We start from the raw sequence: 16,479 nt of genomic DNA, 5'->3' as shown, positions 1-16,479 counted from the left end.
AAGGCACCATCACAAACAACTAAGGGAACCACAGTCACACCTGAAGAAACAACAACATTAGGAGAGACAACAGTGAAGGTTGTGACAACAAAACCACCGAAAGTCACCACTGGTCCAGTAACCACCTCAACCACAGCTGTTATTGAAACTACAACTGCAGTGCCAGGTGTCACAACAAAGGGTCCTGAAACAACAGTTGTCACATCAAATCCTTCTGTTGGTACCACAACAACTAAAGCACCATCACAAACAACTAAGGGAACCACAGTCAAACCTGAAGAAACAACAACATCAGAAGAGACAACAGTAAAGGTTGCAACTACAAAACCACCTAAAGAAGTCACTACTGGCCCAGTAACCACCTCTACAACAGTTGTTGTTGAAACTACAACTGCAGTGCCAGGTGTCACAACAAAGGGTCCTGAAACAACAGTTGTAACGTCAAAACCTTCTGTTGGTACCACAACAACTAAAGCACCAACACAAACAACTAAGGGAACCACAGTCAAACCTCAAGAAACAACAACATCAGGAGAGACAACAGTGAAGGTTGTGACAACAAAACCACCAAAGGTCACCAGTGGTCCAGTAACCACCTTGACCACAGCTGTTGTTGAAACTACAACTGCAGTGCCAGGTGTCACAACAAAGGGTCCTGAAACAACAGTTGTAACATCAAAACCTTCTGTTGGTACCACAACAACTAAGGCACCATCACAAACAACTAAGGGAACCACAGTCACACCTGAAGAAACAACAACATCAGGAGAGACAACAGTGAAGGTTGTGACAACAAAACCACCGAAAGTCACCACTGGTCCAGTAACCACCTCAACCACAGCTGTTATTGAAACTACATCTGCAGTGCCAGGTGTCACAACAAAGGGTCCTGAAACAACAGTTGTAACATCAAAACCTGCTGTTGTTACCACAACAACTAAGGCACCATCACAAACAACTAAGGGAACCACAGTCACACCTGAAGAAACAACAACATCAGGAGAGACAACAGTGAAGGTTGTGACAACAAAACCACCGAAAGTCACCACTGGTCCAGTAACCACCTCAACCACAGCTGTTATTGAAACTACAACTGCAGTGCCAGGTGTCACAACAAAGGGTCCTGAAACAACAGTTGTCACATCAAATCCTTCTGTTGGTACCACAACAACTAAAGCACCATCACAAACAACTAAGGGAACCACAGTCAAACCTGAAGAAACAACAACATCAGAAGAGACAACAGTAAAGGTTGCAACTACAAAACCACCTAAAGAAGTCACTACTGGCCCAGTAACCACCTCTACAACAGTTACTGTTGAAACTACAACTGCAGTGCCAGGTGTCACAACAAAGGGTCCTGAAACAACAGTTGTAACGTCAAAACCTTCTGTTGGTACCACAACAACTAAAGCACCAAAACAAACAACTAAGGGAACCACAGTCAAACCTCAAGAAACAACAACATCAGGAGAGACAACAGTGAAGGTTGTGACAACAAAACCACCAAAGGTCACCACTGGTCCAGTAACCACCTTGACCACAGCTGTTGTTGAAACTACAACTGCAGTGCCAGGTGTCACAACAAAGGGTCCTGAAACAACAGTTGTAACATCAAAACCTTCTGTTGGTACCACAACAACTGAGGGAACCACAGTCAAACCTGAAAAAACAACAACATCAGAAGAGACAACAGTGAAAGTTGTGACAACAAAACCACCTAAAGAAGTCACTACTGGCCCAATAACCACCTCTACAACAGTTGTTGTTGAAACTACAACTGCAGTGCCAGGTGTCACAACAAAGGGTCCTGAAACAACAGTTGTAACATCAAAACCTTCTGTTGGTACCACAACAACTAAGGCACCATCACAAACAACTAAGGGAACCACAGTCACACCTGAAGAAACAACAACATCAGGAGAGACAACAGTGAAGGTTGTGACAACAAAACCACCGAAAGTCACCACTGGTCCAGTAACCACCTCAACCACAGCTGTTATTGAAACTACAACTGCAGTGCCAGGTGTCACAACAAAGGGTCCTGAAACAACAGTTGTCACATCAAATCCTTCTGTTGGTACCACAACAACTAAAGCACCATCACAAACAACTAAGGGAACCACAGTCAAACCTGAAGAAACAACAACATCAGAAGAGACAACAGTAAAGGTTGCAACAACAAAACCACCTAAAGAAGTCACTACTGGCCCAGTAACCACCTCTACAACAGTTGTTGTTGAAACTACAACTGCAGTGCCAGGTGTCACAACAAAGGGTCCTGAAACAACAGTTGTAACGTCAAAACCTTCTGTTGGTACCACAACAACTAAAGCACCAACACAAACAACTAAGGGAACCACAGTCAAACCTCAAGAAACAACAACATCAGGAGAGACAACAGTGAAGGTTGTGACAACAAAACTACCAAAGGTCACCACTGGTCCAGTAACCACCTTGACCACAGCTGTTGTTGAAACTACAACTGCAGTGCCAGGTGTCACAACAAAGGGTCCTGAAACAACAGTTGTAACATCAAAACCTTCTGTTGGTACCACAACAACTGAGGGAACCACAGTCAAACCTGAAAAAACAACAACATCAGAAGAGACAACAGTGAAAGTTGTGACAACAAAACCACCTAAAGAAGTCACTACTGGCCCAATAACCACCTCTACAACAGTTGTTGTTGAAACTACAACTGCAGTGCCAGGTGTCACAACAAAGGGTCCTGAAACAACAGTTGTAACATCAAAACCTTCTGTTGGTACCACAACAACTAAGGCACCATCACAAACAACTAAGGGAACCACAGTCAAACCTGAAAAAACAACAACATCAGAAGAGACAACAGTGAAAGTTGTGACAACAAAACCACCTAAAGAAGTCACTACTGGCCCAATAACCTCCTCTACAACAGTTGTTGTTGAAACTACAACTGCAGTTTCAGGCGTCACAACAAAGGGTCCTGAAACAACAGTTGTTACATCAAAACCTGCTGTTGTTACCACAACAACTAAGGCACCATCACAAACAACTAAGGGAACCACAGTCAAACCTGAAGAAACAACAACATCAGGAGAGACAACAGTGAAGGTTGTCACAACAAAACCACCGAAAGTCACCACTGGTCCAGTAACCACCTCAACCACAGCTGTTGTTGAAACTACAACTGCAGTGCCAGGTGTCACAACAAAGGGTCCTGAAACAACAGTTGTAACATCAAAACCTTCTGTTGGTACCACAACAACTAAGGCACCATCACAAACAACTAAGGGAACCACAGTCACACCTGAAGAAACAACAACATCAGGAGAGACAACAGTGAAGGTTGTGACAACAAAACCACCTAAAGAAGTCACTACTGGCCCAATAACCACCTTTACAACAGTTGTTGTTGAAACTACAACTGCAGTGCCAGGTGTCACAACAAAGGGTCCTGAAACAACAGTTGTAACATCAAAACCTTCTGTTGGTACCACAACAACCAAGGCACCATCACAAACAACTAAGGGAACCAAAGTCACACCTGAAGAAACAACAACATCAGGAGAGACAACAGTGAAGGTTGTGACAACAAAACCACCTAAAGAAGTCACTACTGGCCCAGTAACCTCCTCTACAACAGTTGTTGTTGAAACTACAACTGCAGTTTCAGGCGTCACAACAAAGGGTCCTGAAACAACAGTTGTTACATCAAAACCTGCTGTTGTTACCACAACAACTAAGGCACCATCACAAACAACTAAGGGAACCACCATCACACCTGAAGAAACAACAACATCAGGAGAGACAACAGTGAAGGTTGTGACGACAAAACCACCGAAAGTCACCACTGGTCCAGTAACCACCTCAACCACAGTTGTTGTTGAAACTACAACTGCAGTTTCAGGCGTCACAACAAAGGGTCCTGAAACAACAGTTGTTACATCAAAACCTGCTGTTGTTACCACAACAACTAAGGCACCATCACAAACAACTAAGGGAACCACAGTCACACCTGAAGAAACAACAACATCAGGAGAGACAACAGTGAAGGTTGTGACGACAAAACCACCGAAAGTCACCACTGGTCCAGTAACCACCTCAACCACAGCTGTTGTTGAAACTACAACTGCAGTGCCAGGTGTCACAACAAAGGGTCCTGAAACAACAGTTGTAACATCAAAACCTTCTGTTGGTACCACAACAACTAAAGCACCATCACGAACAACTAAGGGAACCACAGTCAAACCTGAAGAAACAACAACATCAGAAGAGACAACAGTGAAGGTTGTGACAACAAAACCACCTAAAGAAGTCACTACTGGCCCAGTAACCACCTCGACCACAGCTGTTGTTGAAACTACAACTGCAGTGCCAGGTGTCACAACAAAGGGTCCTGAAACAACAGTTGTAACATCAAAACCTTCTGTTGGTACCACAACAATTAAGGCACCATCACAAACAACTAAGGGAACCACAGTCACACCTGAAGAAACAACAACATCAGGAGAGACAACAGTGAAGGTTGTGACAACAAAACCACCTAAAGAAGTCACTACTGGTCCAGTAACCACCTCTACAACAGTTGTTGTTGAAACTACAACTGTAGTGCCAGGCGTCACAACAAAGGGTCTTGAAACAACAGTTGTAACATCAAAACCTGCTGTTGTTACCACAACAACTAAGGCACCATCACAAACAACTAAGGGAACCACAGTCACACCTGAAGAAAAAACAACATCAGGAGAGACAACAGTGAAGGTTGTGACAACAAAACCACCTAAAGTCACCACTGGTCCAGTAACCACCTCAACCGCAGCTGTTGTTGAAACTACAACTGCAGTACCAGGTGTCACAACAAAGGGTCCTGAAACAACAGTTGTAACATCAAAACCTTCTGTTGGTACCACAACAACTAAGGCACCATCACAAACAACTAAGGGAACCACAGTCAAACCTGAAGAAACAACAACATCAGAAGAGACAACAGTGAAGGTTGTGACAACAAAACCACCTAAAGAAGTCACTACTGGCCCAGTAACCACCTCGACCACTGCTGTTTTTGAAACCACAACTGCAGTGCCAGGTGTCACAACAAAGGGTCCTGAAACAACAGTTGTAACATCAAAACCTTCTGTTGGTACCACAACAACTAAGGCACCATCACAAACAACTAAGGGAACCACAGTCACACCTGAAGAAACAACAACATCAGGAGAGACAACAGTGAAGGTTGTGACAACAAAACCACCTAAAGAAGTCACCACTGGTCCAGTAACCACCTCAACCACAGCTGTTGTTGAAACTACAACTGCAGTTCCAGGTGTCACAACAAAGGGTCCTGAAACAACAGTTGAAACATCAAAACCTTCTGTTGGTACCACAACAACTAAGGCACCATCACAAACAACTAAGGGAACCACAGTCACACCTGAAGAAACAACAACATCAGAAGAGACAACAGTGAAGGTTGTCACAACAAAACCACCAAAAGTCACTACTGGTCCAGTAACCACCTCAACCACAGCTGTTGTTGAAACTACAACTGCAGTGCCAGGTGTCACAACAAAGGGTCCTGAAACAACAGTTGTAACATCAAAACCTTCTGTTGGTACCACAACAACTAAGGCACCATCACAAACAACTAAGGGAACCACAGTCACACCTGAAGAAACAACAACATCAGGAGAGACAACAGTGAAGGTTGTCACAACAAAACCACCGAAAGTCACTACTGGTCCAGTAACCATCTTGACCACAGTTGTTGTTGAAACTACAACTGCAGTGCCAGGCGTCACAACAAAGGGTCCTGAAACAACAGTTGTAACATCAAAACCTTCTGTTGGTACCACAACAACTAAGGCACCATCACAAACAACTAAGGGAACCACAGTCACACCTGAAGAAACAACAACATCAGGAGAGACAACAGTGAAGGTTGTGACAACAAAACCACCTAAAGAAGTCACCACTGGTCCAGTAACCACCTCAACCACAGCTGTTGTTGAAACTACAACTGCAGTTCCCGGTGTCACAACAAAGGGTCCTGAAACAACAGTTGAAACATCAAAACCTTCTGTTGGTACCACAACAACTAAAGCACCATCACAAACAACTAAGGGAACCACAGTCACACCTGAAGAAACAACAACATCAGAAGAGACAACAGTGAAGGTTGTCACAACAAAACCACCGAAAGTCACTACTGGTCCAGTAACCACCTTGACCACAGTTGTTGTTGAAACTACAACTGCAGTGCCAGGCGTCACAACAAAGGGTCCTGAAACAACAGTTGTTACATCAAAACCTGCTGTTGTTACCACAACAACTAAGGCACCATCACAAACAACTAAGGGAACCACAGTCACACCTGAAGAAACAACAACATCAGGAGAGACAACAGTGAAGGTTGTGACAACAAAACCACCTAAAGAAGTCACTACTGGCCCAGTAACAGCCTCTACAACAGTTGTTGTTGAAACTACAACTGCAGTGCCAGGTGTCACAACAAAGGGTCCTGAAACAACAGTTGTAACATCAAAACCTTCTGTTGGTACCACAACAACTAAAGCACCATCACAAACAACTAAGGGAACCACAGTCAAACAGGAAGAAACAACAACATCAGGAGAGACAACAGTGAAGGTTGGGACAACAAAACCACCGAAAGAAGTCACCACTGGTCCAGTAACCACCTCAACCACAGCTGTTGTTGAAACTACAACTGCAGTGCCAGGTGTCACAACAAAGGGTCCTGAAACAACAGTTGTAACATCAAAACCTTCTGTTGGTACCACAACAACTAAGGCACCATCACAAACAACTAAGGGAACCACAGTCAAACCTGAAGAAACAACAACATCAGGAGAGACAACAGTGAAGGTTGTGACAACAAAACCACCTAAAGAAGTCACCACTGGTCCAGTAACCACCTCAACCACAGCTGTTGTTGAAACTACAACTGCAGTGCCAGGTGTCACAACAAAGGGTCCTGAAACAACAGTTATAACATCAAAACCTTCTGTTGGTACCACAACAACTAAAGCACCATCACAAACAACTAAGGGAACCACAGTCAAACAGGAAGAAACAACAACATCAGGAGAGACAACAGTGAAGGTTGTGACAACAAAACCACCGAAAGAAGTCACCACTGGTCCAGTAACCACCTCAACCACAGCTGTTGTTGAAACTACAACTGCAGTGCCAGGTGTCACAACAAAGGGTCCTGAAACAACAGTTGTTACATCAAAACCTGCTGTTGTTACCACAACAACTAAGGCACCATCACAAACAACTAAGGGAACCACAGTCACACCTGAAGAAACAACAACATCAGGAGAGACAACAGTGAAGGTTGTCACAACAAAACCACCGAAAGTCACTACTGGTCCAGTAACCACCTTGACCACAGTTGTTGTTGAAACTACAACTGCAGTGCCAGGCGTCACAACAAAGGGTCCTGAAACAACAGTTGTTACATCAAAACCTGCTGTTGTTACCACAACAACTAAGGCACCATCACAAACAACTAAGGGAACCACAGTCACACCTGAAGAAACAACAACATCAGAATTGACAACAGTGAAGGTTGTGACAACAAAACCACCTAAAGAAGTCACTACTGGCCCAGTAACAGCCTCTACAACAGTTGTTGTTGAAACTACGACTGCAGTGCCAGGTGTCACAACAAAGGGTCCTGAAACAACAGTTGTAACATCAAAACCTTCTGTTGGTACCACAACAACTAAGGCACCATCACAAACAACTAAGGGAACCACAGTCAAACCTGAAGAAACAACAACATCAGAAGAGACAACAGTGAAGGTTGTGACAACAAAACCACCTAAAGAAGTCACTACTGGCCCAGTAACCACCTCCACCACAGCTGTTGTTGAAACCACAACTGCAGTGCCAGGTGTCACAACAAAGGGTCCTGAAACAACAGTTGTAACATCAAAACCTTCTGTTGGTACCACAACAACTAAGGCACCATCACAAACAACTAAGGGAACCACAGTCACACCTGAAGAAACAACAACATCAGGAGAGACAACAGTGAAGGTTGTCACAACAAAACCACCGAAAGTCACTACTGGTCCAGTAACCACCTTGACCACAGTTGTTGTTGAAACTACAACTGCAGTGCCAGGCGTCACAACAAAGGGTCCTGAAACAACAGTTGTTACATCAAAACCTGCTGTTGTTACCACAACAACTAAGGCACCATCACAAACAACTAAGGGAACCACAGTCAAACCTGAAGAAACAACAACATCAGAAGAGACAACAGTGAAGGTTGTGACGACAAAACCACCTAAAGAAGTCACTACTGGCCCAGTAACCACCTCGACCACAGCTGTTGTTGAAACCACAACTGCAGTGCCAGGTGTCACAACAAAGGGTCCTGAAACAACAGTTGTAACATCAAAACCTTCTGTTGGTACCACAACAACTAAGGCACCATCACAAACAACTAAGGGAACCACAGTCACACCTGAAGAAACAACAACATCAGGAGAGACAACAGTGAAGGTTGTGACAACAAAACCACCTAAAGAAGTCACTACTGGCCCAGTAACAGCCTCTACAACAGTTGTTTTTGAAACTACAACTGCAGTGCCAGGTGTCACAACAAAGGGTCCTGAAACAACAGTTGTAACATCAAAACCTTCTGTTGGTACCACAACAACTAAGGCACCATCACAAACAACTAAGGGAACCACAGTCAAACCTGAAGAAACAACAACATCAGAAGAGACAACAGTGAAGGTTGTCACAACAAAACCACCGAAAGTCACTACTGGTCCAGTAACCACCTTGACCACAGTTGTTGTTGAAACTACAACTGCAGTGCCAGGCGTCACAACAAAGGGTCCTGAAACAACAGTTATAACATCAAAACCTTCTGTTGGTACCACAACAACTAAGGCACCATCACAAACAACTAAGGGAACCACAGTCACACCTGAAGAAACAACAACATCAGGAGAGACAACAGTGAAGGTTGTGACAACAAAACCACCTAAAGAAGTCACCACTGGTCCAGTAACCACCTCAACCACAGCTGTTGTTGAAACTACAACTGCAGTGCCAGGTGTCACAACAAAGGGTCCTGAAACAACAGTTATAACATCAAAACCTTCTGTTGGTACCACAACAACTAAAGCACCATCACAAACAACTAAGGGAACCACAGTCAAACAGGAAGAAACAACAACATCAGGAGCGACAACAGTGAAGGTTGTGACAACAAAACCACCTAAAGAAGTCACTACTGGCCCAGTAACAGCCTCTACAACAGTTGTTTTTGAAACTACAACTGCAGTGCCAGGTGTCACAACAAAGGGTCCTGAAACAACAGTTGTAACATCAAAACCTTCTGTTGGTACCACAACAACTAAGGCACCATCACAAACAACTAAGGGAACCACAGTCAAACCTGAAGAAACAACAACATCAGAAGAGACAACAGTGAAGGTTGTCACAACAAAACCACCGAAAGTCACTACTGGTCCAGTAACCACCTTGACCACAGTTGTTGTTGAAACTACAACTGCAGTGCCAGGCGTCACAACAAAGGGTCCTGAAACAACAGTTATAACATCAAAACCTTCTGTTGGTACCACAACAACTAAAGCACCATCACAAACAACTAAGGGAACCACAGTCAAACAGGAAGAAACAACAACATCAGGAGAGACAACAGTGAAGGTTGTGACAACAAAACCACCTAAAGAAGTCACTACTGGCCCAGTAACCACCTCTACAACAGTTGTTGTTGAAACTACAACTGCAGTGCCAGGTGTCACAACAAAGGGTCCTGAAACAACAGTTGTAACATCAAAACCTTCTGTTGGTACCACAACAACTAAGGCACCATCACAAACAACTAAGGGAACCACAGTCAAACCTGAAGAAACAACAACATCAGAAGAGACAACAGTGAAGGTTGTCACAACAAAACCACCGAAAGTCACTACTGGTCCAGTAACCACCTTGACCACAGTTGTTGTTGAAACTACAACTGCAGTGCCAGGCGTCACAACAAAGGGTCCTGAAACAACAGTTATAACATCAAAACCTTCTGTTGGTACCACAACAACTAAAGCACCATCACAAACAACTAAGGGAACCACAGTCAAACAGGAAGAAACAACAACATCAGGAGAGACAACAGTGAAGGTTGTCACAACAAAACCACCGAAAGTCACTACTGGTCCAGTAACCACCTTGACCACAGTTGTTGTTGAAACTACAACTGCAGTGCCAGGCGTCACAACAAAGGGTCCTGAAACAACAGTTGTTACATCAAAACCTGCTGTTGTTACCACAACAACTAAGGCACCATCACAAACAACTAAGGGAACCACAGTCACACCTGAAGAAACAACAACATCAGAATTGACAACAGTGAAGGTTGTGACAACAAAACCACCTAAAGAAGTCACTACTGGCCCAGTAACCACCTCTACAACAGTTGTTGTTGAAACTACAACTGCAGTGCCAGGCGTCACAACAAAGGGTCCTGAAACAACAGTTGTAACATCAAAACCTGCTGTTGTTACCACAACAACTAAGGCACCATCACAAACAACTAAGGGAACCACAGTCACACCCGAAGAAACAACAACATCAGGAGAGACAACAGTGAAGGTTGTGACAACAAAACCACCTAAAGAAGTCACTACTGGCCCAGTAACAGCCTCTACAACAGTTGTTGTTGAAACTACAACTGCAGTACCAGGTGTCACAACAAAGGGTCCTGAAACAACAGTTGTAACATCAAAACCTTCTGTTGGTACCACAACAACTAAGGCACCATCACAAACAACTAAGGGAACCACAGTCAAACCTGAAGAAACATCAACATCAGAAGAGACAACAGTGAAGGTTGTGACAACAAAACCACCTAAAGAAGTCACTACTGGCCCAGTAACCACCTCGACCACAGCTGTTGTTGAAACCACAACTGCAGTGCCAGGTGTCACAACAAAGGGTCCTGAAACAACAGTTGTAACATCAAAACCTTCTGTTGGTACCACAACAACTAAGGCACCATCACAAACAACTAAGGGAACCAAAGTCACACCTGAAGAAACAACAACATCAGGAGAGACAACAGTGAAGGTTGTGACAACAAAACCACCTAAAGAAGTCACCACTGGTCCAGTAACCACCTCAACCACAGCTGTTGTTGAAACTACAACTGCAGTGCCAGGTGTCACAACAAAGGGTCCTGAAACAACAGTTGTAACATCAAAACCTTCTGTTGGTACCACAACAACTAAGGCACCATCACAAACAACTAAGGGAACCACAGTCACACCTGAAGAAACAACAACATCAGAAGAGACAACAGTGAAGGTTGTGACAACAAAACCACTTAAAGAAGTCACCACTGGTCCAGTAACCACCTCAACCACAGCTGTTGTTGAAACTACAACTGCAGTGCCAGGTGTCACAACAAAGGGTCCTGAAACAACAGTTGTAACATCAAAACCTTCTGTTGGTACCACAACAACTAAAGCACCATCACAAACAACTAAGGGAACCACAGTCAAACAGGAAGAAACAACAACATCAGGAGAGACAACAGTGAAGGTTGTCACAACAAAACCACCGAAAGTCACCACTGGTCCAGTAACAACCTCGACCACAGCTGTTGTTGAAACTACAACTGCAGTGCCAGGTGTCACAACAAAGGGTCCTGAAACAACAGTTGTAACATCAAAACCTTCTGTTGGTACCACAACAACTAAGGCACCATCACAAACAACTAAGGGAACCACAGTCACACCTGAAGAAACAACAACATCAGAAGAGACAACAGTGAAGGTTGTGACAACAAAACCACCTAAAGAAGTCACTACTGGCCCAGTAACCACCTCTACAACAGTTGTTATTGAAACTACAACTGCAGTGCCAGGCGTCACAACAAAGGGTCCTGAAACAACAGTTGTTACATCAAAACCTGCTGTTGGTACCACAACAACTAAGGCACCATCACAAACAACTAAGGGAACCACAGTCAAACCTGAAGAAACAACAACATCAGAAGAGACAACAGTGAAGGTTGTGACAACAAAACCACCTAAAGAAGTCACTACTGGCCCAGTTACAGCCTCTACAACAGTTGTTACTACAACCGCACAGCCAGGCGTGTCAATAACAACAGTTGGTGTAGTCACAGGAGCACCACAAACAACAACTATTATTACAAAACCTTCTGTTTTGAATACAACTAGTGTGGCTTCAACGGTTACCACAAGACGAACAGCTACAACCGCCATTGCACCAATAACACAAACTCTTCCTGGCAGTACAACTGTTTACACAACTGGATCAGCCAGAACTACAGTTCTCACTACATCAGCACTGCTTACCCCAACTACGACTTGTTTCTGCAATGAAAATGGCACTTCCTATCGTCCTGGTTGGTTATTTTCCATTTTCACATTTATCCTTTCTTCTTTTGACATGGTTTTTCATGGTTATAGACCATTTTTGTTATTTATTATTTTTGTTATGATGATATGATGCTACTGTTAAATAAAAGAACATCTTTAAGCTACAAAATATATAGCATTAAATGTTAACTTAAAAACAACATCAGCAACATTACCCCTTGTGTCGAAATCAGCCATACAGCTGTGCATACAACTGAATATACTAAGAATATATACAGAAAATAGATTAATTCTTTACCAGTTTTTCAGGCTTATTCATACAGACTTTTCACTTCTCTCTTCCTCCCTCTCTGTCTCTCTCTTTCTTCTCTCTCTCTCTCTCTCTCTCTCTCTCTCTCTCTCTCTCTCTCTCTCTCTCTCTCTGTCTCTCTCTCTCTCTCTCTCCACTATTTTCACAGGGGACTTGGTATACAATGTCACAGATGGCTTCGGGTGGTGTTTCATTGCATATTGCAATGCATCTTGTAAAGTTGAAAAGCAAACTAGTCCATGTCCAACACCGATACCCAGCACAACTGCACGTTCTACCACTGCAGTGTCTGGCACCACTACAACAGCCACAGTGTCTTCCACCATAACTATTCCTTCCTCTACTTTTGCTCCATCAACAAGCCCAGCTACAACTACCCTGGACTGCACTGATGTAGATCCACCAAGAAAGGTGTGATATACTGTAGATAAAATGTGTTTTTATTCATGATTGTGTTTTCAAAAGACTTTGAGCAATTATTTTACCAGTAGCTGCTTTGGAACCAGGAACACGCCTACATGTGGAGGCCAATATTTCTTTACCAGATTGTCAATTATTCTTTCTGCATGTAAACAGTCAAATGATTCAAACTTTGAAAACATGCAAAATACTAGACCACATTTTGAATTCTAATTTCATTTTATATATGGCACTATGGAAATGGTTGACTCCTGATTGTTATTGTGATACCAACTAAAATCATGCAATGTTACACAGAGAACAGATACAAGACTGTAGGAACATATCCAGAAATGTGAATTCAACTTTTAAAGAGTCATCATCTGCTTTGGCCACAATATTTGAACTGCTATGGTGTTAAGCTATGGTTTCCTGTATTACTTACTGCTTCTCAATACCCATCCAGAATGGAACATCCTGGAAGGCAGGAAACTGCACCACAGCTATTTGCATCAATGGCAAGGTCACAGAGACACCTACTCCCTGTCCCACAGAACAACCTGTCTGTGCCAATGGACGCAATGCTGTCAAAGTCTATGATGATGATGGATGCTGCTTCCATTACGAATGTGAATGTAAGTTGAAAATGTAACCTTTCAATACAGTTTTGACTTGAATATGCAGCAGAAGATCTTTTGTCAGTGTGCTAAGACTCCTGTGATAAATGGCACCATAAACATGGAGGGAAGGATTTACTTAAAAAATGGTGTTACGCAAATGTGTCCTGGGGTTTTCATAGATTTGTGGTAGATATGAATTGCCAATATGAAAACATAGCCTTCTTGGTGGAATTAATTGTGTTTTCTGGCTTTTGCAGTTGTAACTTATTATTTCCATGCATGGTTCTTGTTATTCTGTAGGTGTGTGCAGTGTGTGGTCTGGATCCCACTACAAGACATTTGATGGAAGATCGTACAATTTCTATGAAAACTGCTCTTACTACCTGGTCAAAGAGATAATTACCAAATATAACCTGAATATTATAGTTAAAAATGTTGACTGTGGCAGCACAGTGTGTCCCAAGGCTCTCACTATAACATACGGATCCTACACAGTAGAATTGACTCAGTTGACTATTTCAGGAGAAGAAACTAATGTGGTAAGCAACTCACTTCCTTAATTATTTTGAAAATATAATGGTTGACTTGTCAATCAAAGTGGTGTGGTTCATGGTACAGTTAGAAATGCTGCTGTGCTCAGTCACAGTCTTATCTAATGTGTTTTGTCTCCTTGTCCTACAGGTGTATGTGAATCAGAAACGGATCTATCCGGCCTACGTAAACTCTGTCCTAAACCTTACTAGCACAGATATGGTGATCACATTAGAGATACCGGAGATAGACACAAAAGTGGTCTATAGAGGCTCCTCATTCAGCATTGACATTCCCTATTCCCTCTTTGGTGGGAACACTGAGGGACAGTGTGGTGAGTAAGCAGAACACTTCCCTAACCTAACCCTATTTAGCGAGACTTAGTTGGGCTAAATCAATGGGTTAAAAAATTTAGCCTAAATTAAATGCAAATTGAAACAAGAGGGCTTTTTCATTGTCATTGGCAGCCCACAGTTACTGTAGGATAGGATAATGTTTCAAATTCTGAAGAATAGTGTGTACAACAATTTACAGATCTGGAACATCAGCAGTGATCCACAGAACAGGAACATTCTTCATAATTTCTAAGAAACAGGAGAAAACTAATATGTACAGCTGAGCACTAGTGCTGAGAGTCAAAGAGACGATGGGCCTCATGCAAGAACACTTTCCTATTCAAATGTCTTATTCTAAAAAAGTGTGTTGATATGGCTTATAATTGCATGGGCACCAATGCTCTGGCTTCTTCCTTTTACCACTTATTTTACAGGGACTTGTGACAACTCCCAGCCCAACGACTGTCGTTCTCCAAATGGCCAGTTGGAAAGCTGCTCAGACTCTGCAAGCCAGTGGCATGTCCCGGGTACACCCTGCGTCATCCCCACAAGCCCACCAACTACCAAAGCACCAGTGACCACCCCATCCACAACAACGAAACCCTATTGCAAACCTGCCATTTGTGATCTTCTAACAAGCAGGTGAGGGGAACAACAAAATATTGAAAAACTTCTTTATTGGCAACCAATTTAAAATCTACATTTAGAAATCAAGGTATCATTCGATTCTCAGCTGAACTTCAAACCACATGTCAACAATCTTGTTAAATCCTGATACTTCCACCCCAGAAACAATATCAAAATTTAATCAGCTCTGTCTTTTCCTGACTTAGAAAGACTTTCACACCTTTGTGTTTTCGCACCTAGACTATTGCAAAGCACGTTTCACTTGCCTTTAGTCAATCCGCATTGGATCATCTTCAAGTAGAGTAGAATGCTACTGCTTGAATTTTAAGGTCGCACTCACACTGTCCATCCGTATCGTGCCCAAACAGGTTTTACGGGTAAAGCCTAGTTTGTTTGACCAGTGTGAGTACAACCGCAACGCGCCACGGACTGTTTGGGAGAGGTGGGCTTTTGTAAAGCATGTTTGCACATGTGCGAGCACGAGCGTCCGCACATGTACGAGCACGAGCACGAGGCCTACGGCGGTTCTGACGTCATTTTATGTGCTTCTGTTCGGACATAGAAAAAAGAAGGACAGACCATGCGCGGACATTTAAAACAATGGCGGCGAAAGGTTCATGTTGGTGTGATGCGGAGGTGGAGTGTTTACTGCAGATTTGGTCAGATGAAAAGAGTCAAAAACAGTCGACAAGAAGCACAAAAACTCTGAGGTCTATGGAAAGATTTGTAAACAAAGCGACGCATTGCGATGACGTGAATCAATGCGTGTGACGTGTTACGGCGTGATGACGTATAGACAGGCAAGAAGCATTCGCGCGAGGCCCAGGCCGTGCGAGTACAAACGGCCTGGGCCGCGGGGGGAGATGGAGGGGGGGGACAAGTACCCTAAAGCACGGGGCACGATAGGACGGACAGTGTGAGTGCGCCCTAACTAGACCAATCGTAGCTCCCATATCACCCTAATTCTTGCTTCCCCCCATTGGTTGCTAGTTAAATGAAGGTAAATATGCTAGGTGATTCGGGGTTCATTGTTTTACCCAAGGACATTCTGACATGTGGACAGGAGAAAGCAGCAACTTGTTGATGAAGGATGACTCGCTCTACCACTGAGCCACTTTTAACATCGTTTAAGGCTCAACATGGTCTGACCCCCAGTTAAATTGCACTCCAAGTTGTATCCTGAGATCCTTAATCCTACCTTTGTTAGCTGTCCCTATGTCAAGGCTAGTGACGAAGGGTGACTGGGCTTTTGCCATCACGGC

The 16,479-nt window shown here is 43.4% G+C and overlaps 1 protein-coding gene across 1 annotated transcript in view; it reads left to right on the top strand.

Moving 5' to 3' along the window:
• Nucleotides 1-16,479, top strand: part of LOC310948101 (uncharacterized protein) — a gene marked incomplete at its 5' end in the record, with an annotated part of 60,914 nt that overhangs the window by 34,465 nt on the left and 9,970 nt on the right. Inside the window, 10 exons of the mRNA XM_083915113.1 lie at nt 4,829-5,542; nt 8,369-9,699; nt 9,937-10,446; nt 11,536-11,589; nt 11,824-12,421; nt 12,854-13,116; nt 13,571-13,739; nt 14,025-14,263; nt 14,406-14,589; nt 15,025-15,232. Of these exons, the coding sequence (XP_083771239.1) occupies nt 4,829-5,542; nt 8,369-9,699; nt 9,937-10,446; nt 11,536-11,589; nt 11,824-12,421; nt 12,854-13,116; nt 13,571-13,739; nt 14,025-14,263; nt 14,406-14,589; nt 15,025-15,232 (4,270 nt within the window). The remainder of the gene's footprint in view (nt 1-4,828; nt 5,543-8,368; nt 9,700-9,936; nt 10,447-11,535; nt 11,590-11,823; nt 12,422-12,853; nt 13,117-13,570; nt 13,740-14,024; nt 14,264-14,405; nt 14,590-15,024; nt 15,233-16,479) is intronic.

This window comes from Echiichthys vipera (genome assembly GCF_963691815.1).
Source record: "Echiichthys vipera genome assembly, chromosome: 1".
Taxonomy (NCBI): Eukaryota; Metazoa; Chordata; class Actinopteri; order Perciformes; family Trachinidae; genus Echiichthys; species Echiichthys vipera.
The sequence above is the reverse complement of the archived record's forward strand: the minus strand, read 5'-3'. Positions and strand labels throughout refer to the sequence as shown.